The 27,882-nt window shown below is 41.5% G+C and overlaps 2 protein-coding genes across 4 annotated transcripts in view; one reads left to right on the forward strand and one right to left on the reverse strand.

Moving 5' to 3' along the window:
- FBXL13 (F-box and leucine rich repeat protein 13) overlaps positions 1-19,644 on the reverse strand; it is a 211,693-nt gene extending 192,049 nt beyond the window's left edge. The window contains exons 1-3 of the mRNA XM_052638386.1: positions 19,570-19,644; positions 2,170-2,273; positions 1,619-1,709 (exon numbers count right to left, since the gene is read on the reverse strand). Coding sequence (XP_052494346.1) covers positions 1,619-1,709; positions 2,170-2,273; positions 19,570-19,644 — 270 coding nt within the window. The remainder of the gene's footprint in view (positions 1-1,618; positions 1,710-2,169; positions 2,274-19,569) is intronic.
- Positions 19,645-19,970: 326 nt separating this feature from the next.
- ARMC10 (armadillo repeat containing 10) overlaps positions 19,971-27,882 on the forward strand; it is a 68,255-nt gene continuing 60,343 nt past the window's right edge. For all 3 annotated transcript variants that reach the window (XM_052638664.1, XM_052638666.1, XM_052638665.1), the window contains exon 1: positions 19,971-20,287. In XM_052638664.1, coding sequence (XP_052494624.1) covers positions 20,149-20,287 — 139 coding nt within the window. In that variant the 5' untranslated portion in view covers positions 19,971-20,148. The remainder of the gene's footprint in view (positions 20,288-27,882) is intronic.

The raw sequence follows: 27,882 nt of genomic DNA on the forward strand, positions 1-27,882 counted from the left end.
AGGTTGCCCCAAAACACCTCCAAGAACACACTTTGCAGATGTCTGTCCTCTGTAGTGGATCAAAATTCTGTGCTTGATAAAGTCATTGAGACTCACATATCATGATGCAGATCATCTATGATCAAACAAGTGGTTCTTCCCAGTGTACTGGTGCCTCAGAATCATCCCAGGCTTGACAGAAATATCCCACCCCTCTATTTCTATCTCTCTGTTGCAGACACTGCTTAGGATCCAATGTTACTCTTCTTCTTCTTCTTTTTTTTAAAAAACAAGTTTTTCAATTTATTTGTTTGCCCTGGTGGCTCAGTGGTAAAGAATACACCCGCAGTGTAGGAGATGCAAGAGACACGGGTTCGATCCCTGGGTGGGGAAGATCCTCTAGAGAAGGGAATGGCAACCCACTCCAGTATTCTTGCCTGGAGAATTCCATGGACAGAGGAGCTTCGCAGGCTACAGTCCATGATGCAAAGAGTCGGACACGACTGAGCGACTAACACTTTATTTCTGGCTGTGCTGGGTCTTTGTTGCTGCTCGGGCTTTCCTCTAGTTGCAGCGAGCAGGGGCTACTCTGCATTGCACAGGCTTCTTACTGCAGTGGTTTCTTTTGTTGCGGGGCACAGGCTCGAGGGCACTGAGCTTCAACAGTTGCAGCCTGTGGGCTCAATAGTTGTGGTTCCCCAGCTCTAGAGCACAGGCTCAGTAGCTGTGGCCAGTGGGCTGAGTCACTCTGAGGCATGTGGGATCTTCCTGGATCAGGGATCAAACTTGAGTCTCTTGTGTTGGTGGGTGGATTCTTTACCACTGAGCCAACAGGGAGGCCCCTCCACCCATCCTTCTAAATGACTCTTCAGTTCGTTCCCGGCTCTCAGCACTCACTGTGACCATGACTTTGATTCCGCTTTTCAATGCCTGGCCTCACCAGCAGCCAGCCCTGCCTACCCTCACCGAGACACTGGTGAGGGATCTAGAGATATCACACATCTAATTCGTGTTGCTGTTTCTCTCTCTACATGCCTTTTGTTATTTTAGCTTCTCTCAGTTACACAATCTTTGTTCTAAAAGTCTCCATATCCTGCAGTACTTCCTTGCCCTCTTTACAGGATCAAAACCAACTGTTGGAGCTGGTTGTTCCTCTCATTAAGTTGGTCTGGCTTTTAAGTTAGGTTCTTATTAATGTTTCAGCCATATCTTTGTAGCATAATTCCTGGACAGACAGCAAAGAAAATGGAGGAGAATGGAATACAAAGGAAGTAGATTAGAATGGAAAGGAACTACCCTCCTTTAAAGCTTTCCATAACGCTATTTTTTTTTTTAACCATTGTAAAGATGCAAGAGACGGGCAGAAGGAAAAAGGGGGAAATTTAATGGGAAGATTTTATCAGAAAGATGAATAATAACTGCCTATCCAAATGCTTCTTAGAAGTCTGGGGAGGTTACTATGAGTGTTGCTTTGTGTGTGTGTTTGTATATATGTATGAAATGTTCCTTCACTTTCCTGAGTGTCCTCAGTTTCAAAAACAATTTGATCTCATGCCTCTCATGAAATCTAAAATCTATTTAAGAGTTTCCATCCAAACTTAAGACTTATAGCGTAGAATGTTTGGTTAATAATACTTACCAGCTGATCATCCAGTCCAAAAAGTTGTTCCAGGTAAGTTTCAGACAGTCTCCGAATTTTTGGTTTCATTAATGGATCAATGCACATATCCCTTTAAAAAAATCATAAGATGTAGTAAAAAATCATTTCATTTCATAATTGTTAGTTCCATAATTAAATCTGTGATTTTAAACGGTGGAGGGGAAGGGAAGGAAAAACACTTCCCCTTGGGCTAAACATGTCAGAATCTCCTGGAGAACGTTTTCAAATTACTCCCCCTCACAATTCTGCTGAGCTCCCCAAGAAGGCATGCCTCTGTCCTCATCCTCAAGTTGAAATAAACTGCCCTGTGAGCACATGTTCTTGATAACAGTGTGGTATGTTTCTGAGTTAGGAACCAGTGGAGAAATTGTTACTATTGAAGTTTAGGGGATTTAAAAGCCCATGCAAAGATTCTTTAATAATCTTAAGATTGGAAACATTCATTAGTAAGACCTTTTTGGATACTATACAATGAGTGTTTTATCTTCTAAATAAAATATCTCCCTACCATTAATCAAAATACTACTCACCAGAGTAGAGTTTCAAGACCATTTTCCATTATTCCAATGATCATTTCCTCTAAATACCTCAGAGGATCCTCAGGACATGTAACCAGTAGACCACATAACAGAGCCTGGGGAAATAAAGTAGAATCAGTGTGTCTGGATCTGCAAGTTCTTCCTAAGCAACAGATAGACTTTCTGTTCAGTCAATTACAAAGTCAAATAACCTGACAGTTTTTTAAGTAAATGTGCCTTATGGATACGCCCTCTATATTTATTCAGTGCTACCAAGTGACCAGAACAAAATGCAGTTTACCTTTACTCTTTAAAAAAAGCCATTGTAAATGGCAACAGAGTCATTGCACAGAATTTTCCATTACTTGAGAAGTACTTTACAGTCCAATTGAAGACACAGTTGTGATTACCATAGATCAATGGTTTCTACCCATTTTAAATATGAGGAACCCTTTTTTATTGATGTATAGTTGATTTACAATGTTATATTAGTTTATGGTGTACAGCAAAATGCTATATATATATATATATATATATATATATTTATACACACACACATACATATGCTGTGCTGTGCTTAGTTGCTCAGTCGTGTCCGACTCTTTGTAACCTCATGGACTGTAGCCCACCAGGCTCCTCTGTCCATGGGGATTCTCCGGGCAAGAATACTGGAGTGGGTTGCCATGCCCTCCTCCAGGGGATCTTCCCAACCCACAGACTGAACCCAGGTCTCCCATGTTGCAGGCAGACAGACAGACACACACACACACACACATATGGGCTTCCCAGTTGCTCAGTGGTAAAGAAACCACCTGCAATGCAGCAGATGCAGGAGACATCATGAGCTCAGTTCCTGGGTGGGGAAGGTCTCCTGGAGGAGGGCATGGAAACCCACTCCAGTATTTTCATCTGGAGAATCCCATGGACAGAAGAGCCTGACAGTCTACAGTCTATAGAGTCGCATAGCGTTAGACACGACCGAAGTGACTTCGCAATCACACATGCATATGTCCATATATATGTATAATTTTTCATTATGGTTTATTATAGGATATTGAATATAATTCCATGTGCTATACATTAGGACCTTGTTCTTTATCTATATTATATATAGTAGTTTGTATCTGATATTCCCAAACTCCTAATTTGTCTCTCTCCTCTTCATGAAAGTGAAAGAGGAGAGTGAAAAAGTTGGCTTAAAGCTCAACATTCAGAAAACGAAGATCATGGCATCCAGTCCCTTCACTTCATGGGAAATAGTTGGGGAAACAGTAGAAACAGTGTCAGACTTTATTTTTTTGGGCTCCAAAATCACTGCAGATGGTGACTGCAGCCATGAAACTGTAAGATGCTTACTCCTTGGGAGAAAAGCTATGACCAACCTAGATAGTATATTCAAAAGCAGAGACATTACTTTCCCGACTAAGGTCCGTCTAGTCAAGGCTATGGTTTTTCCTGTGGTCATGTATGGATGTGAGAGTTGGACTGTGAAGAAGACTGAGTGCTGAAGAATTGATGCTCTTGAACTGTGGTGTTGGAGAAGACTCTTGAGAGTCCCTTGGACTGCAAGGAGATCCAACCAGTCCATTCTGAAGGAGATCAACCCTGGGATTTCTTTGGAAGGAATGATGCTAAAGCTGAAGCTCCAGTACTTTGGCCACCTCGTGCGAAGAGTTGACTCATTGGAAAAGACTCTGATGCTGGGAGGGATTGGGGGCAGGAGGAGAAGGGGACGACCCAGGATGAGATAGCTGGATGGCATCATGGACTTGATGGACGTGAGTCTGAGTGAGCTCCGGGAGATGGTGATGAACAGGGAGGCCTGGCATGCTGCGATTCATGGGGTCGCAAAGAGTCAGACACGACTGAGTGACTGAACTGAACTGAACTGAACTTTTCCTTTTTCCTCTGGTAACTGTTTTCTATGACTGTGAGTCTGTTTCTATTTTGTAAATAAGTTCATTTGTATCATATTTTAGATTTCATATAAGTGATATCATTTGGCATTTGTATTTCTCTTTCTGGTTTACTTCACTTAGTATGATAATATCCAGATCCATCCATGTTGCTGCAAATGGCATTATTTCATTCTTTTTTATGACCAAGTAACTTTCCACTTGGGCTTTCCTGGTAGCTCAGACAGTAAAGCGTCTGCCTACAATGCGGGAGACCCGGGTTCAATCCCTGGGTCAGAAAGATCCCCTGGAAAAGGAAATGGGCAACCCACTCCAGTATTTTTGCCTGGAAAATCCCATGCCGAGGAGCCTGGTAGTCTAGAGTCCATGGGGTCGCAAAGAGTCAGACATGACTGAGCAACTTCACTTCATTCGGAGAAGGCAATGGCAACCCACCCCAGTGTTCTTGCCTGGAGAATCCCAGGGACGGGGGAGCCTGGTGGGCTGTTGTCTATGGGGTCGCGCAGAGTCAGACACAACTGAAGCGACTTAGCAGCAGCAGCAGCTTTCCATTGGTTGTATATACTGCATCTTCCTTATCCATTTATCTGTTGGTGGACATTTGGGCTCCTTCCATGTCTTGGCTATGAAGAACTTCTTTTTAAAGTCAGCCATGAAAATGACTGAGAAAATCCAACATCAAAATCAAAATTTACCGTGAACCCAAAAATTCTTTTAAAAATGCTCTCAAATTTTATCATTCACAACATTTTCAGGGTTATATTTGAAAAACTGTAGCACAGTTCATATACTTGATAAACAAATGACTTATTGGATTATATCTAAGATAATCCTTAAGGCACATATATGGAACTTCAGAAAGCTGCTGCCATCTTATTTTCTTCTATGAGTTCCTCCCAAAAGAAGAAACTTCTTATTAAAGTATTGGTGAGACATATATTGAATATATCTCCATTTGAGACAGAGGAAAAGGATTTGCAGCACCCATCTCACAGAAACCACCTGGAATCCTTAGACATTTCTCTTTGCCTCTTGGTTCACTGGTGGGTCTTCTGGGTGTGTATGTATGTCTGTGTGTGTGTGTGTCTGTGTGTGTGTGTAGTGATGGAGGCACTCTCTTTGGCCCTTATTCCACATAAGACCTACTCTTGCTGGATTTGTTCCTGCTCTTTTCTCTTATGAACAAAATAATTCCACCTTCCAGTCATGCACAGTTCTTCCCACCTCCACGGGCCAAGTCAACAGATGCAAGCCTGGGGTCCTGAATTAGATCCTCAGCTGTTCTCACAGTATTCCTTCAAATAAGAAGAGGATCATCTCTCTTGATAGAACCCGCACAACACATTTTCCCCCTTCAGTAATTCCATGTCCCTCTCTTAGTGTGCAGCCTGCAAGTTGGGAACCTAGCCTTTAGGACTGTGGTAAGCCCTCCATGTCTCTCCCTCCCCACCTCTGCCTCCTGACCTAGCCCCACCCCAGGTGCTTACAGTGAGCACTCAGCCATCTGCAGACTAATTTTCTTCTCCCTCAAACCTAAAGAATATTGTGACAGAGGAGATCAGTGTTTTCACCAAAGATGGCAAGCTGGATTTGAATAGCCTTCTAATTGAAGTTGTTACCTGGAGGCTAGACTTCAGAGCCTGGCAGGCTACAGTCCATGAGGTTGCAAAAGAATCAGACATGACTTAGCAACTAAACTACAACAATAACAAGAATTCAGCCAGCTCCCTAAATAGCCCTGATGAAAAGCCCATCTGCATTCTAGCACTTCTGTGCCTTGATCAATAGAGTACTGACCTCCTCCACTCCCTGATCCACATCCTCCCCTTCATCCTGGTCTGGTACCCAGAGGACATCTGCATCAGCATAACCTGGGAAGTGACCTGGTCTCAGAGGATGAGACATAGGAACCTGCATTTTGATGATCTCCCCAGCTGATTCTTATCACACTAGTGCCTTACTGGAGATCACCTTTAAGATAAATTATTAAGGAAACTGGCATCTGATTAATAAATATGAGAAGTTGCTTACTTCTTTATATTTCCAAGCTCCACAGATCAGAAAACTACTTTTCCTGGAAAGTTATCCTGCAGAAATCAAATGAAGTTGAAAGGGTAAGTCTCTGGACTGCTAATAAAGTCATGTAGAACTAGTATGCTTCAAGTGTTCACTTTTTACATAAGCAGTCTCATTGTTTATAGTTTCCCATTAGGCAAAATAAAAATCTGAGATTCCACATATTAATGTGTGAATAGTGCATAGCTCCATATAAATAAGAAAGCATATTTCTTATGCTTATCTGTTAGTGAATCAACAGATTTTTTTTCTGCTCAGTGAAAATAAAAACTGTAAAACCATTAACTTGGTTTTTATAAGCAGAGACAAAATATGCAAACATGCCTGCAAGATGAATGTTTGATTCTGAAAAACAATGAGTAGGGCTTTGTTTTTGCTAGTCTTCTTAGTAAAAACTTACATGGTCAAGGACAAAAAAACACCATGATTTAGTTGTATTCTTCAGGTTTATAAAATCACAAAGCAATTGTGCAACACTCCACTTTCTTTTGGCTCTGCTTCCCTAATCTCAGTCCAGAATATTTCTCAGATATTCTGAAAAATGTCTGGGTACTGAGGACAAATGGGAGTTTATCCAGGACAATTGTTTCTACTCCTTTACACTACTACCCATCTTTTAAGAAGCAAGATAATGCAATGAATGGAGTCCACTGGGTTTAACTCCTGTTCTGCTGTTTCCTTAACTATACATGGGATAATAAAAGTATATATGTTATAGGGCTATCCTGATAATTAAATGAATTCATGTATGTAAAGAACTTCAACTTGTTTCATAGCACAAAATAAGTACTCAATAGATAATAATGATAGTAAGCCATCATCATTTTTAAACCATTTCACTGCTAATTATCATTCCATTAGAGAAAAAAGATTGGACAAAGAGAAAAGAAATTTAAAAACATTCCCTCATACCATTCAAAGGCCAGTGTAATGACAGAGGAAGAGAGACTGACTTTATACCAAGCCTACTAGCAGAAATTAAGACCAATGCATTTGGTGGGAAATGGTCAGAAGAGAGAAATTTATAGAACAATAATTTAAACAGAAAGATAGTAACTGTCTATTAGAACTACGGGTAGATGTAAGACACTTGAGAGAACAAATCTTATTTATCTTTTTAGATACCCAGATAAACATAGTAAAAAAAAAAATGCTAAGGGCCTAAATAGCAATACAGAAAATAATTTCTTCTTGAAGGCAGAGAAGAAAATGACTGCCAAATGCTTGTGGGACACTCAGAAGTTGGAGAAACTTTCAAGTGGTAAGGAAAGGGTAAGGGTCCTCTCTTGGCAAGAGCAGAGCCTCAGGAGCACAGACCAGTTTGGCTAGAATGGAAGATAAATGTGAGAGATGAAGTCAGAGTCACTCTGTGAAGACACCAGAATTCCATACTGGGACCCAGGACTGGTTCCTCCTCTACACCCATTAGGTTATTCATGATCAAACCCATGCAAGATCATTCATGTGGCCAAAGTCACAGATGGCCATATGGTAGAGAGTCACAGTTCAGTGTGTTTCTAAAATCCCTCTAGGGATGACCTCGACTTTTAGCGGGTATATTCTCACTTCTGGATTAAACAAATGAGGCAAAGAAGGGCCAAGTGATTCACAGAGCCAGCGTATTTTTAAACTACAAACCCAGGACTCCTCCCCTGCCCATACCATGCACTGAAACAAAATTGTGTTGCGTATCTTCCTCCTGAACTTGAGGATTTTTTTTCACATTATCTATCCCCCAAATTTTTAGTCATATGCAAATGCCAAAACACATTCTTCTTTCAAATAGATCATAATCAACATATAGTTTACACCTTGTTGCTTTTTTTTTCTTTCTTTTTTTCAGATGAGATTGCTTTTAAAATTGCAATGTCAGCATCACATACAGAAATGCCTTTATTTAGGAACTGGCCTAAGTTCCTCGGAGAAGGCAATGGCAACCCACTCCAGTGTTCTTGCCTGGAGAATCCCAGGGATGGGGGAGCCTGGTGGGCTGCTGTCTATGGGGTCGCACAGAGTTGGACAGGACTGAAGTGACTTAGCAGCAGCAGCAGGCCTAAATTCCTAAACCCTGTTCAAAGTCCCTTCTACTTCCCTTCCCTCTAACCTCCAAAACAAGTCCAAAGTAACATCTCAGAAATGCTCACCATCCCCATCTGTCGTAGAGATGGTGTTGGCATGTGTTTCTGTGGATGTTACTAAGTTAAAAGTGTGAAAGTTAAGGGAGTTCTGTGTCTTGTGGACATTTATGTAGAGGGTGCCAAATTTTTATTTTAGATACCCTATAACTAAAAACATACTGAAGATTATTGAAAGGGACCAACAGGCTTTAACCATTAAGGAGGGACCCCAGGGACAGGAAGATGCCCTTCAAGGTCAGAACTTGAGGAGTTTTAAGGCAGACTGGACAGGTGAGGAGACACAGTCTGTATAAGGTGAGAGCAAGACACTGGATCCCAGGCCCAGCAGGATTGTGCGTGGCCCAGCGGGGAGGTGGTTACCAGCCAGGTAATCCCTAGTTGAGAAGGTGAATTGTTACTAGAGAACTAGTAAGTCATATGCTTTTTGGTTAAGTGTCCCATGGGTTTGTCTCTGAACTGCATCTATGAATTGGTGGGCTGGGCTCAGCAAGCACAACTGCCCCCAGGAGAAACCACAAACTTCTAGCTCCAAGGTCTAGCAAGATGAGTTAGCGTGACCAGTTCCTTCTCTTCTGCATAAGCCTGTAGTCTCTTGCTCACAAATTTGGTAATCCTGATTCTTACAACTGTGGCAAATATTTGCAGCAATTAGTCTAAAAAACAATTCTGATGGTAGAATCTATGTGATTTAGAAATAAATACTGTATTTTTAAAATACAGGTTGGTAACTTAATCATGAAAGAAACACAAACTATAAAAACTGCATAAAATTTTTTTTAAAGTATTTGTTTCTAAAAATGGAAAATGTTGCATAAAAACCATGATTTGTAACTTAAACATGCCCTCTGCTGGGCAGATCTAGTTTTGCAAATTCCTTTAATCTTTCTTACATGTTAAACCAAAAATCTGAGCTAACACTTTTTCACTCTCAGATATAGTGTCTGTACGTAGCTGCTTAATAGTTTTGTAGACACTATACCCTTAATATCTGGCCTGTCTTTGGTCCTTATGGGGCAGGCCTTGTTTGTAGACAGGGTGCTGACTTCTGCCTAGTTGTAGAAAACTGAGGGAGAAACAGACTTCTAAATAGTTTTGATAGTCTACCAACAGGGCTTCATTGCATGGAATCCTGGCTTGGTGATAGCTTTTTAAAATACAAATATCTTTTGAAAGAAATATCTCCAAGGAAGGAGGTTTCAACAGTGGTAGGATGTGTATTTCAGAGTTCTCAGAGAGAAAGAAATGATGAATATAGTGAGAGTGAAGAATTAAAAGGCAATATTCCATTTCCCTACAATTATATTGAGGTGCAGGCTCTCAGTGTTGACATGCATGCAGTTTTTTTTAAGCTTTGAATTTCTAAAGTATACTTTTGCCACATCTTAGAATAATATATAGAAAGTAAATATTTTATTGTCCAAATCCCCAAATCTTTGATCATTTAGTTCATTTATTTCAAATCTAAGGTTAAAGTTAAAAAATATTTGGCTCCAAGGTCTGAAAAAGGTCTCTATTGTATAAACAAATACATCTAGGTTGCATGAAAGCTGTGCTAGATGCTAATGGTCTATAAGGGATAACACTAGCTTGCTGCAACACGGAAGATATGAACTACGAAGGAAGAGATTATTTCCCGTGATTGATCACAGTGGTTTCAAATTTATTTTTTAAATCAGAAAGAAAAAAATCTTTAAAAAAATCTAACCTCATGAGAATCCCCAAATATAATCCGGATGAAAGCAGAGTTGCTCTTGGATGTTTCTGGATGGGTATAAACGGAAAAAGCAAAGCTCTTTTTTAACCTCCAGAGCATACCCTACAGGAGTTCTTAGAACTAGAATTCTGCTAAAACAACAACAACAAAAAAAGCCTTTCGAAATCTATCAGTGTGCAATCAGCCACACACAGGCCTAACTGAAAACCAGAGTGAGAGGGTTTTATGAAAGTGCCATTGTAAACTGGAACCGAGGCTAGCCCATCTAGGAAAGAGGGTGTCCAGGAAACCCCAGCTGGCCAGAGGAAAAGGATTCTCATCCCAAGGAGACCAGACAAAGGCCTGTGACCTGGCCAGCCTTCCTGACTTCCTGACTTCTTGGATGAAAAGCCAGCACTTCCCAGCAATTAGTGTTTTTATGCTTCCTATGCTTTCTCTGTATGTTTTTCTGATTCTCCACCAATAAAATTCATTTGCTAATAGTATGAGAAAGCAAAAGAAAGGAAGCACATTTTCCTACACATAAGCCTGTTTTCATCATTATGTTTTAATATAGGAACTCTTTCTGATTATAAAAATAGTATATATTAGATGTAATTTGGAAAATTAAAAAATAAAGAAAATAAAAATCAACCATCATCCTGACAACCAGAAATAACCTCTAATAAAAATTTTAATTTTAGTCTTTCCTTAATACATATATTTTTTACAAAATTAAAATTAGGATCATAATATATATAATTTATTTCTCTCTCCTTTTTTAATTCCTGGCTAGTTATTATATTGTGAACATTTTCCATGCCACCAAAAATTCTTCAAGACATCATGTATTGAGATTGGTTGATAATCTATTGCATAAAAAGTATACCATAAATGTTAAAAAATTTCAAAATGATTGCACATTTGTTTCTTTTTCTCATTATTAAAAATTATATGATATACATATTAATTTTCACTGCAAATGATAATGTACATATCTTCACTCTATTTCCCTAGAAATAGAATATAGAATCAAAATGTGTATTTTGAAGCTCTTCATACATTTCTCAAAATTGCTTTTCTAAGAAGATAGTATCAGTTTATACTTTCATTAGTAGCCAGTGGAAGTGTCCATTTCACCTTGCCGACTCTGAGAATCAGAACATTTTTAGTTTTGTTGATTTAAGGAAAAGACTTCGTTTTATCTATATTTCATTTTTGTCAGTGGAGTTAGTTTTCTTACATTTCCCAACTGCTATAGACTGAATCATGTCACCAAAAAATTCATATATTGAAACTCCAATCCTCAATGTAATGGTATTTGGAGACCGGGCCTTTGGGAGATAATAAGGTTTAGATGAGGTCATGAGGATAGGATCCTCACAATGGGATTAGCACCCTCATATAAAGAGACACCAGAGAAATTTGCTCTTTCTCTGCCCAGTGAGGACATGGTGAGAAGGCAGCCATCTGCAAGCTAGGAGGGGAACCATCACCAGAACTCAGCCATGTTGGCACCATGATATAGACTTTCAGCCTTCCGAACTGAGAAAACAATTTTTTGTTATTTAAGCCACCCAGTGTATGCCATTTTATTTTAGCAGCCCAAGACAACTAAGAGACTAGCCAGCCATGATTTTCTATACGTTTGATATGTCCTTCATTTAGACAGGGATGCAAGATACAATAGTAACCAAAGAGAGAATCTCAAAGGGATGGTAAAATTCAGAAAACTAGCAGGACCACTTGTTGAATCCCTACTCATATCCCCAGAAGTCTCGCCTGGAGTCTTTCTCAGCTAAGAGTTTAAAGGCTTTTGTGGTTTAAGACAAGCCATGGCAACATTTAGTCCATGACTTTTTCTCTGTCTTAGTCCATTTGGAATCTTAGAGCACTAGAGACTGGATGACTAATAAGCAACAGAAACATATTTCTCACAGTTCTAGAGACTGGGAAATCCAGGGTCAAAGTGCAGGGAGATTCTGTGTCTGGCGAGCAGCACGCCATAGATGGCCATCTTCTGACAGTGTCCTCATGTGCTGGAAGGATCAGTGGAACTCTCTGGAGTCTTCATTATAAGGACTCATACTCCATCCATGAGGGCTCCACCCTCATGATCTGATCAGCTCCCAAAGGCCACACCTCCTAATACCATCACACTGGAGATTGGGTTTTAACATATGAATTTTGGGGAGAAACATCCAATCTACAGAATGTTCATATCACTTTGTTCATTTCCACAATAAACACTAATCATTATGATTCCTGAAGATTTGAAAATAGGTATATATTTGCGTTGGTGCATGTGAGAACAACTGTCCCATCTGTGACACATTGCAGGTGACCAACCTGGCTAGACAGCCACTTCACCCTCCCTGTGCTACTCAGACTCTTGCTATAGGTCCAGAAACTAGGTGCCCGTGAAAACAACAACCTTCTCAGAGACACAATGATCATTTCTGGGTCAGAGGTAATTTTCTCTGGCTTATTAAATATGTTAATACGTTTTCAACTTGCACTGTCTAATGTGGCAGCTACTAATTTCATGTTGCTATTAAGTCAGACACAACTGAGTGACTGGAGGATTGAGCACTTCAGATGTGGCTTGTCCAAACTGATGCGCTGCAAGTATAAAGTACACACTCAGTTTTGAAGACAATATGATTTTATAGTGAGTCTGTGAGTCCATATTGAAATGATTATGTTCTGGATAGATTGGTGTGTAGAGAATCTAATGTCACCTATTTCTTTTTACTTCTTTAATGTGTCTGTAGGACACCGGAATTGATAAATGCACAGAGTACTAAGGAGAAACTTTGAGCTAGAGACAGCTTCAGAGTCATAGTTGCAAGTGGTTGAAGCTGTTGAGGTATTTTCTACCAGTACAGGATACATGCCCAGCAAATGTTTGCTGATGACAAATGGTCTAATGTACCCTTCTTAGCTGACCACTCTTGCCATTCCATCCAAGAAAAAAAAAAGATCCTAATCAGTTGTTTAAAAAAAGAAAAAGGAACCTGACTAACTTGAATTGAACATATAATCCAGCAGTCTTTAAGCTGGTGTGCAAATCTCTAAAAGCCCACAAAGGCTTTCTGAGGGGTATGTGAGAGTTCATATTATAAAATACTCCCCAATCTCCAGAGCCTCACCTTCTCCATATATTCTTTCCTGAACTTAATTTGCCTCAGGACACATTTTGTGGTTTTCTTTTCCCATTCTTCCCTTTCACAATAGCTTTCTCCTAGTCTAGAAAGTGACGGCCTATCTCTCATTCATCTGGAATCTTACTACAAAGAAAACCGAGTCGGAGAGATTTAGAAACTTGCTCAGACTTACACAATTAGTAATTGGCAAAACCGAGAGTCAAACCTGGGCAATCTCATAATAAAATATTAATGTAGTTCCCTTGCATTGCTTCAGACACTTTAGGCTTCAGTTATAAATGTCAGCTAGACATGGAGTTTATTGGGTCCTACACTAGAAATTCTAAAGGTAGATCCTGCTGTTCAGGTCAGTCGCTCAGTCGTGTCCGACTCTGCAATCCCATGAACCGCAGCACACCAGGCCTCCCTATCCATCACCAGCTCCCGTAGACCACCCAAACCCATGTCCATTGAGTTGGTGATGTCACCCAACTATCTCATCCTCTGTCGTCCCCTTCTCCTCCTGCCCTCAATCTTTCCCAGCATTAGGGTCTTTTCAAATGAGTCGGCTCGTCGCATCAGGTGGCCAACGTATTTAATCCAGCGACTTACTGATGTCATGAGAGACCCGATTTCTTTCCATTTTCCCACTCTACCTTCCTTCACCCTAAAACCATCTTCCCATGTGGACACAAGAGAATTGACAATGGCTCCCAGGGCTACATGCTTCCCCACAAACATCCAGAGATGCGATATCTCTGTCCTAGCATTCCAACCAGCAACCTGATCTAAACTGGTTTAGATCACATCTTGCCCTTCCCCATGATCCTTGCTACCAACCACCATAGTCACAAACATTATGACCAGGGGAACTTGAATGTGCTAGTTGCCATAAGTCAATCAGGGTCCAACCTCAGAGATAAGATAATCAGCTTCCCTGAAGCACTCAGGCTATGTGGGGAAGTTATGGAATAAGAATGTAAGAAACATTAGGAAGAGGGAAGTAGATGCTATGTAGGCAACTTGTTAATGTCCGGTATATATCTGCACCTGAGGAACGTAGAAAAAAAGGAGAAGGAATATTTACAGAAGGGTTGAGATCCACTTGCTGGATGATAGGAAACTACATGTTTGTTCAGATAATACTTTGAGATCCAACTTGATCCCAGATTCTTCTTGTATGAACAAGCTGGGTGTATCTGATTATATTTCCCAAAATGGCCATTACAATATCTCCCATCCCATGAGCTCTTTTTGGATTGTGACTTTGATACACTTCCCATTAAGAGGTGGGGTCTATGTTCCCTCCTCTTGAATCAAGGTGAAAATAATGTTATGTTGACTTCCAAGCCTAGGCCATAAATGATGATATAACTTCTACTTAGTTCTCTCTGGGGACCCTTGCTCTTAGAACTGAGTCTCCATACTGTGAGGAAGTCCAAGCAGCCCATAGAGAGGCACATGGAGGAACTAGCCTCCTGGTTCACAGACCTAACCTAACTTCCAGCCGACCTCTAGCACCAACTTGCCAGGTATGTGAATGAACCATCTTAAAAGTGGATCTTTAACACTCTGCTGATCCACCCTAGATGGTATCACATGGCGCAGGGACAAGCCTTCCCTACAAATCCTTGCAAGAATTCCAGATTTTTAAGCAAACGAAATGCTTCATGTTCTTCTACGCCATGAAGTTTTGTGGTTGTGTTACATAGCAATGAATAACTGATACAGAAAACAAACAATAAATGACTGTATAGCCAGATCAAGCTTGTCATTCCATCCATCCCTAGCACATACATTAAGATAGAAAACACGCAGCCATGACTATCTTTTAACATTTTATTATGGAAAATTTCAAACATATATAAAGTAAACAATGAACCCCTGTGTGCCCATCACCCAGTTTCAACAGTTGTCACCATTCTGTGATTTGTGTGATTCTTTGGGTTAAATCAACATAACATTATTTTCATCTAGATTATATGTTTCCCAATTTTCCACCTGTTCTCTATTATAATATTTTAGGTAAAATCTACATGAATTCAAATGCACAAATCCTAGTTGTATAATTCTGACAATGGATACACTTAAATCTCCATCATTTTCCAACTCCCCAGAAAGTTCCCTTGTGTAGCCTTCCAGTTAAGCCTTCTGTATCAGTCAGGATCCAGTTAAGAGACAGAAATCACACCGGTAATTTGAATAAAGAACATTTATCCTATTTTAATAACTAAATTCTAATAAATAATTTAATTCAAAGTTGTTCATATTAACAATGATTTTAAATTAATAATAATTAACATGTTGAATAAAACAGGAAATGATAGACAAAAAGGATGAAAAGAGGCAGGATTTTAATTGGAATGTATAAAAAAAATCAAATGGACATTCTAGAACTGAAAAATACACTATCTGAAATTAAGAACTCATTTAATGTACTTAACAGTAGACTAGACTCAGCATAAAACAGAACATGTAAACTTGAAGACAATCAATGAAAACTATCCACACTTAAGCACAGAGGGAAAAAAAGGATGGGGAAAAAACAGAAAAGAACAAAAGAGGCATAGGACCAAGTTTGAAAAAAGAAAAAGCTAACATATTTATGACGGGAGTCCCAGAAGGAGAAGAGAGAATTAGGTAGAAGCAAAATTTGAAAATGATCAAGAATTCTCTAAAACAGATGAAAAGTATGAATCAACTGATTAAGTAAGCCCAGTGAATCAAGCAGGATTAAAAGAAAAAAGATCAGCCTCTATTCAAAAGTTGACAGGGAAATGATATCCTAAGGAGACAGCCAGGTTTTATTCAGAACAGGTAGGTGGAGTTCAGTTCAGTTCAGTTCAGTTCAGTTCAGTCGCTCAGTCGTGTCCAACTCTTTGCGACCCCATGAATCACAGCATGCCAGGCCTTCCTGTCCGTCCGTCGAGTCGGTGATGCCATCCAGCCATCTCATCCTCTGTTGTCCCCTTCTTCTGCCCCCAATCCCTCCCAGCATCGGGGTCTTTTCCAATGAGTCAACTCTTCGCATGAGGTGGCCAAAGTATTGGAGTTTCAGCTTCAGCATCATTCCTTCCAAAGAACACCCAGGACTGATCTCCTTTAGAACGGACTGGTTGGATCTCCTTGCAGTCCAAGGGACTCTCAAGAGTCTTATCCAACACCACAGTTCAAAAGCATCAATTCTTCTGTGCTCAGCTTTCTTCACAGTCCAACTCTCACAACCATACATGACCACTGGAAAAACGATAGCCTTGACTAGACGGACCTTTGTTGGCAAAGTAATATCTCTGCTTTTCACTATGCTGTCTAGGTTGGTCATAACTTTCCTTCCCATGAGTAAGCATCTTTTAATTTCATGGCTGCAATCACCGTCTGCAGGTGCAGTTCAGAAGAGGTTACATTTACATGGAAATTTGTGATGAAAGATGATGTATTCCAAAACTTGCAGAAGATGGGTTCTAGAAGAGTGCTAGGCATGGAAAGCTGGATCAGGTGAATAGATACAAAGAAAGCAGGTAACCAGGTTAAGGTGGGTATGTGACGCTCTCTTGCACCTGCTGGTAATGTGGTAGCAGAGGTGAGTAAAGGACTCCTCAGAATAATATTGTCTTAGGCAGTAGGGAGCACTTCTAAGGGCTTCCTTTCTCTGGGTGCAAAGCAGGGTGGTAGACTGGTGTGGAAGAGGTGCTCTCATCCAGAGGAGGAACCAGGGGTGCCTCCAGCAGCTGGGCAGTTTTATGGCAAGTGGAGAGGAAGGCGAGGAGAGGTTACAGCTTCCCTGATCCTCCACTCAAGTCCACTTGTGCTGCCTGTTCCATGGCCAACTTGGACATAGCTATGACTCAGAATGGCTCCACACTGAATCATAAATACAGTCAGCCCTCTGTATCTGGAGGTTCTTCATTCATGGCATCAATCAAATGTGGGTCCAAAATGACTGGGGAAAAATTCCATTGTTTCAAAAAGCAAAACTTTAATTTTCTAAGTGCAGGCAATTATTCACATGGCATTTATACTGGATTAGGTTCTATAAGTGATCTAGAGATGATTTATTTAGAGGTGATTTATACAGTAAGATGGATGTAGATTCTATGTAGATAGTGTGCACAGATTTTTGTATCCATGGGGGTCCTGGAACCAAAGCTGAGGATACTGAGTGAAGTGAAGTCACTCAGTTGTGTCCGACTCTTTGTGACCCCACAGACTGTAGCCTACCAGGCTACAGTCCATGGGATTTTCCAGGCAAGAGTACTGAAGTGGGGTGCCATTTCCTTCTCAAGGGGATCTTCCCGACCCAGGGATCAAACACGGGTCTCTCTCATTGTAGGCAGAGGCTTTTACCGTCTGAGCCAGGGAAGTCCGTTGAGGATACTGAGGGATGACTGTACTACGTTCTTTGAAGAGACTCCATCTTCCTCCCCAGCTCTGGGTGTGAGGATAGTTTCACCCCTCCAGGCATACTTGCATTGATGATAGTACAAAAATGGTTTCAAAAAGGAAAAATTGATGATCCACAGATTTTTCAGGTTCTCCACATGGAAACTAAAATTCATTTTCTTTATAAAAGTTTGAAATTGTATACTATGAAGTCATGTGTTAATATATCTAACCAAGAGAAAATTTTAATAGAAAAAAAAGATTATTCTGAGAGATAATTGTGCACATTCCACTTTGTGGCCCCCACCTCCTACTTTTCCAGCTCCCTCACTCAAATACTCCCTCTACCCTTTTTCATTCACCTCTTACAAACTTCCACTTTCTACCCACATATCAGTATTATGTCTTGTTCTCATATCCCACCCAGTCCTTAGAGTCCTAGGCCCATCACTTTAGGCACTCTCAAAAGCTTAGCTCCCTCCCCACTGCCCTTCCATTATATATGTGTGGCAAACTCCTATCCTGAATGAAATCAGCTCTTATTTGTATACTTAAGTCTGATTTACTGAGTGCTGCTTGAGAAAACCATGCAACTGGGAAGATAAATAGCAAGCTTTCTACACATTTTCAAATATAATTGTATAGAGGTAAAACATGAATGAAATTCATCATAAAAAAATTAAAACCCTACAGATGTATATGGAGTAAAAGATTAGAGTTCTCCCCTAAAGCTATCCCCCAAAACATTTGCTGTTAATAGTTTCCCATATATTCTATGCATATATTATTGTCTTACATATATATATACACATATAAAAACACACTTATATACATATACACATATGCATACAAATATGAATCCAGGTAGCTAGATGTTAGTACACTTTGTTAGGCAATTTGCATTTTTGTCTTAAGGCACAGGTATATATTGTTCTACATAATATCCCATTCCCTTATTTACACTTATTTACCACATTCACTATGTGACAATGTTACAATGTATATACTTATACATCCTTCTGGTTACATGTGCAAGTATGTCTCTAAAGTGGATCCTCCGAAGTGGAAATGCTTGGTTAAAGGGTATTCATATTTAACACTTTAATAAATATTTGAAAATTACCATCCCAAAAGGAGGGGGCTGTACTGAACTGCCCTCCCACTTGCGTAGGACAGTCACTCCCCCAGCTGGGCTCTCGACACTGCCTCACCTTCCTTCTCTCTCCTTCCCTGGACTTCTAACTCTCTCTCCTTGTCTGAATAACTTAACTACTCAAAACTCCTACAACTGCATCCCCTGCCAAACATCCTCAATCTTGACAAACATTTCACCTCATATTTGTAGAGAAAATGGAAGTCACCAGAAGATAATTTTATTGGATTCCTAACTCGGAGCCTACAAAGCCTATCCACCCCTTGTCCTGCTTCCTTCCTGTTACAAGATGGGTGGGGAAGGACAGTCTTTCCTCCCATTTAAGTCTTGGTTGTGTGGATCTTCCTTTCACACAAAGGGCTGACTGCTTTCTATCTAAAGATCTCCTCCTCAGCTAACCTCCTGAGGTTTCCACTCCTCAGCTAACCTCAGGCTATTTTCTGCCTTCATCACTCCATTGAAAACCCACACTTACCCTGGGCCAAATCCACTACAACTTTTCAAGTCTTTATCTTAGGTGACACTATTGCCCACTTTCTTCATAAAGCCATACTCTTCTGCTTTTCCTCCTCTATCTCCAAGGCATTTCATTCTCACTCCTCTAGTCCTTAGTTCCTCTTATCCAAACCTGAAAAGTTGGCGTTTAGGGTTTCTGTCCTGAGGTCTTTTCCCCTTTCTCCCTGGGAGATGTCATTCATCCCCCCCTTTCAGCCACCATCACCCCTCTGCTTCAACTCTCTGATCTGTATGTTCAGCCCGGACCGCCGTCCTGTCCAAAGCTGACTTCATCTCTTCCCTTTTCGCTCCTCTTAACCTCCACTTCCTCTCTTCGCCAAACTCCAGTCCCTCCTCTGGGAATTCTCTGCCCATTCTTCCCTCTTCTAACTCCGCCGCCACGGGGCTCCAGTACCTCGCAGACCTGAGGAATGTAGTTCTCCCTGAAGTATTTCCTCAGCCTGGGGCTGGCCCGGCGCAGCGAGGCCATGACCTGAGGCCCTACTGAAATCCTGCGTGGCTCGCTGGCCCTCCGCACGCCCCGAGCAGCAAGAGCCACTCCTGAGCGAGGGGCCAGCGCGTCCCGGCGTTGCCGCGGCAACCGCGCGGCGTGGGAGGAGGGGCTAGGCGTTGCGTTGCCTCGCGCCCTCAGTGGCCTGCCCGGAAGAGGGGCGGGCCTCGGGCCGGGGCAGGGACCCGCCTCCGGGCGTCCGGGGCGGCCCCCGGCGTGTGCTCTCGGGGCGGGCAGTGCTTGCGGCGCTTCACCCAGTCTAGCTCGCCTCCAGCCGTGCCCCGCCCATTCTCCAGGAAGCCGCCAGGAAGCGTACGGGCTGAGTGGACTCTTTCACTTTTCAGCAGGGCGGTTTCTGAGAGGCGGAGTTCAGTCCCCCATTTCCTTTCTCCCGCGGCGTAATCCCGGGCGGCGGCGCCTGGACCCGCTGGCTTCGAACACTCCCGCGCCGGGCCCAGCGCTGTGCGCGGCCCCAGAGGTAGCATGGGCGGCGCCCGGGACGTGGGCTGGGTGGCGGCGGGCCTGATCCTCGCGGCCGGCGCCTGCTACTGCTTCTACAAGCTGACGCGGGGCCGGAGACGAGGCGGCCGCCGGCTTCGGCTGCGCCCCTCGCGGTCCGCAGGTAAGGCCACGGAGTCCCTGGCAGGTGGCGAGGACTGGGACTGGGCCTTTCCCTGGATGAGGGGTTGAAAGAGCTCCCCGTCATTGTGTTTGATCTTTTAATGCGTTTGCTTGGAAGCTCTTGGCTTCCCTGCTGCTGCTGTTGCTAAGTCGCTTCAGTCGTGTCCGACTGTGCGACCCCACAGACGGCAGCCCATCAGGCTCCGCTGTCCCTGGGATTCTCCAAGCAAGAATGCTGGAGTGGGTTGCCATTTCCTTCTCCAATGCATGCATGCACGTTAAGTCGCTTCAGTCGTGCCCGACTCTGTGCGACCCCATGGACAGCAGCCCACCAGGCTCCTCTGTCCACGGAATTCTCCAGGCAAGAGTACTGGAGTGGGCTGCCATTTCCTTCTCTATGGCTTCCTTGTGCTGGGAGTAAAGAAGAAGCCCAGCCAGGGAGGGAGGATGGTGAGAAGAGCCAGGTCGGGAAGCCCAGGTGCAAAAGGCGGATCTTTCTTAATTGGATGAGTGTAGGGTTCGATTCCCTACCTTCATTTCTTTTATTGAAAATACCAGGATGGATAATTGCTGTAACTTTCTTGCCCAAGTCTGGTGGCACAGAGAAGGATTAAGTTTTCCAGAAGTGTGTAGATTGCCTTTCGCATTAAATCTTGCTCCTGACCTTTTTGTTACCAGAGGGTTTCTTCTGAGTGTGTGTCTGGTGTTGCCCAGCCTGCAGCGATAGATGAAATTCTGCATGCGGTTAGCCTGGAAGGGACACCTGAGGGGCAGCTCTGAGAGGACGTACTTTGAAGTCACCGTGGTCTATGTATAAACAAAGTTTTCGAGACAGGAGATACAGATAGAACGCTTGTCTGCATTCAGGACAGCCCTCCTGGCGGACAAGTGCATGATCAAGTTTGGGTCCAAAAGCTAATTGGTCTTTTCAAGATTCTAACAATTTGCTGATGTTCTGAGGGGATATTTCAGGTCATGGGAGTTGTTACAGAGATTATTAAAAAATAAAACCTGCCAACCAAGAAATTCCTCTCTACAGATGTGGGAAAGAACTAAATAGCTTTATTATCAAATAAGCATTTAACCAGATTGCTACACACATCTCGAGCAGTCTGCTAGTGGGATTTCAAAGACTGAATTCTCACCCCTGTAAGTATGTACGCAGGTGCAGCCTATTTCATATTATGTACATACCCTCATGATAAACAGTAATTTGTCCTTAAGAGGACTTAACTGAACCATCATTCTAAATTCACTGGTGGTTGAGATGGTGTTTGTGTTAGCTAATTACTTTTATATAGAGAAAAAAATAAAACTTCTCAGTGTCTTTATAACCATGTAGTCACAACATAGAACTAAGTACCAAGCTCAGACTCAAAACAGATAAGGAGATGGGGACTTCTTGATATTTACATTTCAAACAGATGACATCAGAGCCACTGAGAAAGGCTTTTTAGGTTGTAAACCAGCAAGAGGCTTAGCTTTTTAAAAGATGTACATTCATATCAAAGGGACAAAGGGTTTACAGTTAGAAGTTTGCTCAAGGAAATCTTCGCATAAAAGGGAGTAGGAAAAAGGTTCCTTTCCCTTCTGGCACAGGGGAAAAGAATCAGTTTTTAAAAAGATTTGTACTTATTCTTGCTGCCAAAGCTTAATTTGTTGTCTTTGTGTTAAAGATATTTCTGTAGAAGTATTAGTCAGGTGACCTGAACCCAGATACCTACTCACTTATACTTACTGAAAAAGATGAAACTGACAAAGTCTCACTACTTCCCCAAATCACCATTACCATGGTCAGACAGCTTACAAAATAAGTTGTTCACAGCCCCTCCCTGAAGCTATACTTTTTTTTTCTTTGAAGAAGATTTAAGAAATACCCATTTTGTCAGCATCATGCTTATATTTTGCATGGTGATCTTTTTTTTTTAATTGAAATAAACATTGTATTATACGTGTTAGATAAATACCAAAATGATTTGAAATTTGTATGAATTGCAAAATGATCTCCATAAGTTTAGTTGACATTCATCACCACAAATTTTCTTCTAATGAGAGCTTTTAAGATTTATTCTCTTTGCAACTTTCAAGTATACAACACAGTATTAACTATAGTCACCAAGCTGTTTATTACTGTAAGTACTTATTGCCCTTATAACTGGAAGTTTGTACCCTTTGATCAAAATCTTCCCATTTCCTTCAGCCCTCAGGCCCTGGCAACCACCATGACACTCTCTGTTTCTATGAGTTAAGAATATTTTTTTTATATTCCACATCAAAGTGAGATCGTTCTGTTCTTGTCTTTCATTTGTTTGACTTATTTCACTGGACATCATGCTCTCAGGGTCCATCCATGTTGTCACAGTGGCAGGCTTTCCATCTTTCTTTTGGCTGAATCACATGCCGTTATATGTATGTGCGAGTGTGTGTGAGTGTGTTGCCATGTTTTATGTATATATTCATCCATTGATTGACACATAGGTTGTCTCCCTGTCTTGACTGTTGTGGATAATGCTATAGTGAACATTGGGGTGCAGATATCTTTTCAAGGTAGAGGTTTTGTGGAATCATGAAGTGGAATTGCTAGATCATGTGATAGTCCTGGTTTTAATTTTTTGAGGAACCTCCATCGTTGGAAATTTGCTTTCTCACCAACAGTGCACAAGCATTCTTTTGCCTTTACAACTTCACCAGCATGTGTTTTGTCCTTTGAGGAAAGTCATTCTGACAGGTATGAGGTGATAGGTAACTGGTTTTGGTTTGCATTTCCCTGAAGATTAGTGATGTTGAACCCCTTGAATGTACTTCTTGGTCATTTGAATTCTTTCAAAAAAGATCCATTCAGAGCCTCTGCCCATTTTGTAATCAGATTGCTTCCTTTTGTTTTTTCTTACTGAGTTGCATGAGGATTTTAAGTATATTTTAGGTATTAACCAAATATCAGATACATGATTTGCAAATATTTTCCTCAGTTTCATAGATTGCCTTTTCATTTTGTTAATGGCTTCCTTTGCTGTACAGAAGATTTTTAAATGTAATTCTACTTGTTTATTTTCCTTTTGTTGCTTCTGTTGTTGTTGTTTAGTTGCTAAGTCATGTCTGACTCTCTTGTGACCCCATGGACTCTAGGCCACCAGGCTCCTCTTTTCATGAGATTTCCCAGACAAGAGAATGGAGTAGGTTATTTGCTTCAGGGGATCTTCCCAACCCAGCGATCAAAACTGCTTTTCCTACATCAACAGGCAGATTCTTTACCAATGAGCCACCAGGGAAGCCCTTTGTTGCTTCTATTTTTGGTCAAATTCAAAAAATCATGTTAAGACCAATGTTAAGAAGCTTACCATCTATGTCTTTTTTTAGCAGTTTTAAGTTTTCAGGTCTTATATTCAAGGCTTTGATCCATTATGAGTTAATTTTGTGTATTGTGTAAGATAATGGTCCAGTTTGATTACTTTGCACATAACTGTCTGGTTTGCCAAGCACCATTTATTGAGGATACTGTTCTTTCTCCAGGTATACACCTGGCTCCTTTATCATAAAGATTTGGAATTGTTCTATTTTTGGACAGTTGGCATTGGAATTTTGATAGCTATAGCCACCAAGGAAGCAATAGCTATCAAAATTCCAATGCCAATTTTCCAGAAACAGAACAATTCCAAATCTTTATGGAACTAAAAAAAGGTCACAAATAGTCAAAGTAATATTAAGACGAAAACTGGAAACATCATGCTTCCTGAATTCAAAATATACTACAAAGTTGTAGTACTCAAAACACTGTGGTACTGGGGCAGGGGAGAGAGACACAAAGATTAATAGACTAGAACAGAGAGCCCAGAAATAGACCCTCATGCCCTCATGTATTGATCATATTTGCAGTCTTTTTAGTTCCATAAAGATTTGAAATTGTTCTGTTTCTGGAAAATTGGCATTGGAATTTTGATAGCTATTGCTTCCTTGGTGGCTCAGATGGTAAAGTAACCTTCTGCAATGCAGGAGACCTGGATTAGATCCCTGGGTCAGGAAGATCCCCTGGAGAAAGAAATGGCAATCCACTCCAGTATTCTTGCTTGGAGAATTATATGGACAGAGGAGCCTGGTGGGCTACAGTCCATGGGGTTGCAAAGAGTGAGACATGACTGAGCAACTAACACACTTTGGGTAGTATGGACATTTTAGCAATACTAAATCTTCCTACCCTTGAGCATAGGTATCTTTGCATTTATTTGTATCTTCTTCCATTTTTTCCCATCAATATCTTTGGCTCAGACGGTAAAGTGTCTGTCTACAATGCGGGAGACCTGGGTTCGATCCCTGGGTTGGGAAGATCCCCTGGAGAAGGAAATGGCAATCCATTCCAGGACTGTTGCCTGGAAAATCCCACGGACAGAGGAGCCTGGTAGGCTACAGTCCGTGGGGTCGCAGAGTCAGACACGACTGAACGACCTCACTTCACTTCTTCCACTTTTTTCCATCAGTATCTTATAGCTTTCAGTGTACAAGTATGTCACCTCCTTGATCAAATTGATTCCTGGATATTTTATTCTTTTTGATGCAATTACACATGGGCTTGCTTTCTTAATTTCTCTTTTTTATAGTTTGTTTTTGTGCAGCTGATTTATTTTTCAGTTTTTATTCATTTGTTGGTTCATCTGTGGCTGTGCTTGGCCTGCCTTGCTCTGTGCAGGCTTTCTCTGGTTGTGGTGAGCGGGGCTACTCTCTAGTTACCGTGCACAGGCTTCTCACTGCGGCTGCTTCTCGTGTTGCAGAACACAGGCTCTAGGAGTGTGTGGCTTCAGCAGCTGAAGTGCACAGGCTCAGTTGCCCTGTGGCATGTGGAATCCTCCAGGACCAAGGAGCAAGCCCATGTCCCCTGCATTGGCAGGCAGACTCTCAACCACTGGACCACCAGGAAAGTCCACAACTAATTTTTTTTTTTAAATATTGAATTTGTATCTTGCAACTTTGCTGAATCCGTTTATTGGTTCTAACAGTTTTTTTGGTGGAGTCTTCAGAGTTTTCTCTGTATGTCATCTGTAAATAGAGTTTTACTTCTTGCTTTCTGATTTGGATGCCTTTTATTTATTTTTCTTGTTGAGTTGCTCTGACTAGGACTTCCAGTACTATGCTGAATAGAAGTGATGAGAGTGGGCATACTTGTCTCGTTTCTCAGAAAGCTTTCAGATTTTCACTGCTGAGTATGATGTTAACTGTGGGCTTTTCATATATGACCTTTATTATGTTGAGGTACATTCCCTCTATGGGGCTTCCATGGTGGCTCAGTGGCTAAGAATCTGCCTGCCAATGCAGGACAAGTGGTTTGATCCCTTAGTAGGGAAGATCCCCTGGAGAAGGAAATGACAACCCACTCCAGTATTCTTGCCTGCAGAATCCCATGGACAGAGGAGCTTTGCAGGCTCCAGTCCATGGGGTCGCAAAAGAGTCAGATATGACTTAGTGACTAAACACAAACAACAGCATTATCTCTGTACCCACTGTCGAGAGTTTGTATCATAAGTGAATGTTGAAGTGAAGTGAAGTTGCTCGGTCGTGTCTGACTCTTTGCGACCCCATGGCCTGTAGCCTACCAGGCGTCTCCGTCCATGGGATTTTCCAGGCAAGAGTACTGGAGTGGGGTGCCATTTCCTTCTCCAGGGCATCTTCCCGACCCAGCGATTGAACCCGGGTCTCCCGCATTGGAGGCAGACACTTTACCCACTGAGCCACCAGGGAAGTGAATGTTAAATATTGTCAAATGCTTTTTCTCCATCTACTGAGATAATTATATGATTTTTATTCTTCATTTTATTATTGTGATGTAACACAGAATTGATTTGCAGATCTTGAACCACTCTTGCATATCAGGAATCAGTCCCACTTGATCATTGTGTAGATCCTTTAATGTGTTTGCTGATATTTTGTTGAGAATTTCTGAATCTATGTTCTGGGTATATTGACCTGTAATTTTCTTTCCTTGTGGTGTCTTTGTCTGATTTTGGCATCAGGGTAATACTGGCCTCGTAAAATAAGTTTGGAAGTGGTCTACTTTTTTGGAAGACTTTGAGAAGGACTTGTATTCATTCTTCTTTAAATGTTTGGTAGAACTCACCAGTGAATCCATCTGGTCCTGAACTTCTGTGTTTAAGGCAAGTTGTTGATTACTGATTCAGTTCCTTACTGGTAATTGGTCTGTTCAGATTTTCCATTTCTTCATGATTGAGTTTTGGTGCGTTTTGTGTTTCCGGAAACGTGTCTGTTTCTTCTGGGTTGCGGTTTGCTGGTGTGTAATAGTTCTTAGCAGTCTCTACGATCCTGTGCATCCTGTGGCATCAGTTGTAATGTCTCCCCTTTCTGATTTTGTTTGAGTCTTCTCTTTTTCTTGGTAAGCCTAGCTAAAGGTTTGTTTATTTATCTTAAAAAAAAAAATAAAGCAGCACTGTATTTCATTGATCTTTTCTGTTGTCTTCCTTGTCTCTGTTTCACTCATTTCTGCTCAGAAATTTGTTATTTTCTTCCTTCGTCTAACATTGGGCTTTGTTGTTTGTTTTTCTGGTTCCTTGAGGAGTAGTAAAGTTAGGTTGTTTGACATCTTTCTTCTTTCTTATGTAGGCATTTATTGCTATGAAACTCCCTCTGAGAACTGGCTTTGATACATCCCATATGTTTTGGTTATCTTGTATTTTCATTTTATTGCTTAATTTATTTTAATTTATTTTTAATTGGAGGATAATCAGTTTACTATGTTGTGTATTTTTATGCCAGACAACTGTGTGAATCAGCCATGTTGCAGATGTTGTTCAGTCGCTCAGTAGTGTCTTGAGTCTTTGGACCCCATGGACTGCAGCACGCCAGGCTTCCCTGTCCTTCACTGTCTCCCAGAGGTTGCTGAAACTGATGTCCATTGAGTTGATGATGCCATCCAACCACCTTATCCTCTGTTGCCCCCTTCTTGTCCAGCCCTCAAATCTTTTCTGGGGTCTTTTCCAGTAAGCCAGCTCCTCACATCAGGTGGCCAAAGTATTGGAGCTTCAGCTTCAGCCCTTCCAATGAATACTCAGGTCTGATTTCCTTTAGGATTGACTGGTTTGATCTCCTTGCTGTCCAAGGGGCTCTCAAGAGTCTTCTCCAGCACCACAATTCCAAAGCATCAGTTCTTCAGCCGTCACCTTTCTTTGGGCTTCCCTGTGGCTCAGCTGGTAAAGAATCTGCCTGCAGTGGGGGAGACCTGGGTTTGATCCTTGGGTTGGGAAGATCCCCTGGAGAAGAGAAAGGCTACCCACTCGAGTATTCTAGCCTGGAGAATTCCATGGACTGTGTAGTCCATGGGGTGGCAAAGAGTCAGACATGACTGAGCAACTTTCACTTTCAGCTTTCTTTATGGTCCAAGTCTCATTCATAGGTAACTACTGAAAAACAATAGCTTTGACTATATGGACCTTTGTTGGCAAAGTAATGTCTCTGCTTTTTAATACACTGTCCAGATTTATCATAGTTTTTCTTTCAAGGAGCAAGCATCTTTTAATTACTTGGCTGCGGTCATCATCTTCAGCAATTTTGGAGAGCCCAAGAATATGAAATCTGTCACTACTTCCACTTTTTCCC

The sequence above is a fragment of the Budorcas taxicolor genome, chromosome 4, assembly GCF_023091745.1.
Source record: "Budorcas taxicolor isolate Tak-1 chromosome 4, Takin1.1, whole genome shotgun sequence".
Lineage (NCBI taxonomy): Eukaryota > Metazoa > Chordata > Mammalia > Artiodactyla > Bovidae > Budorcas > Budorcas taxicolor.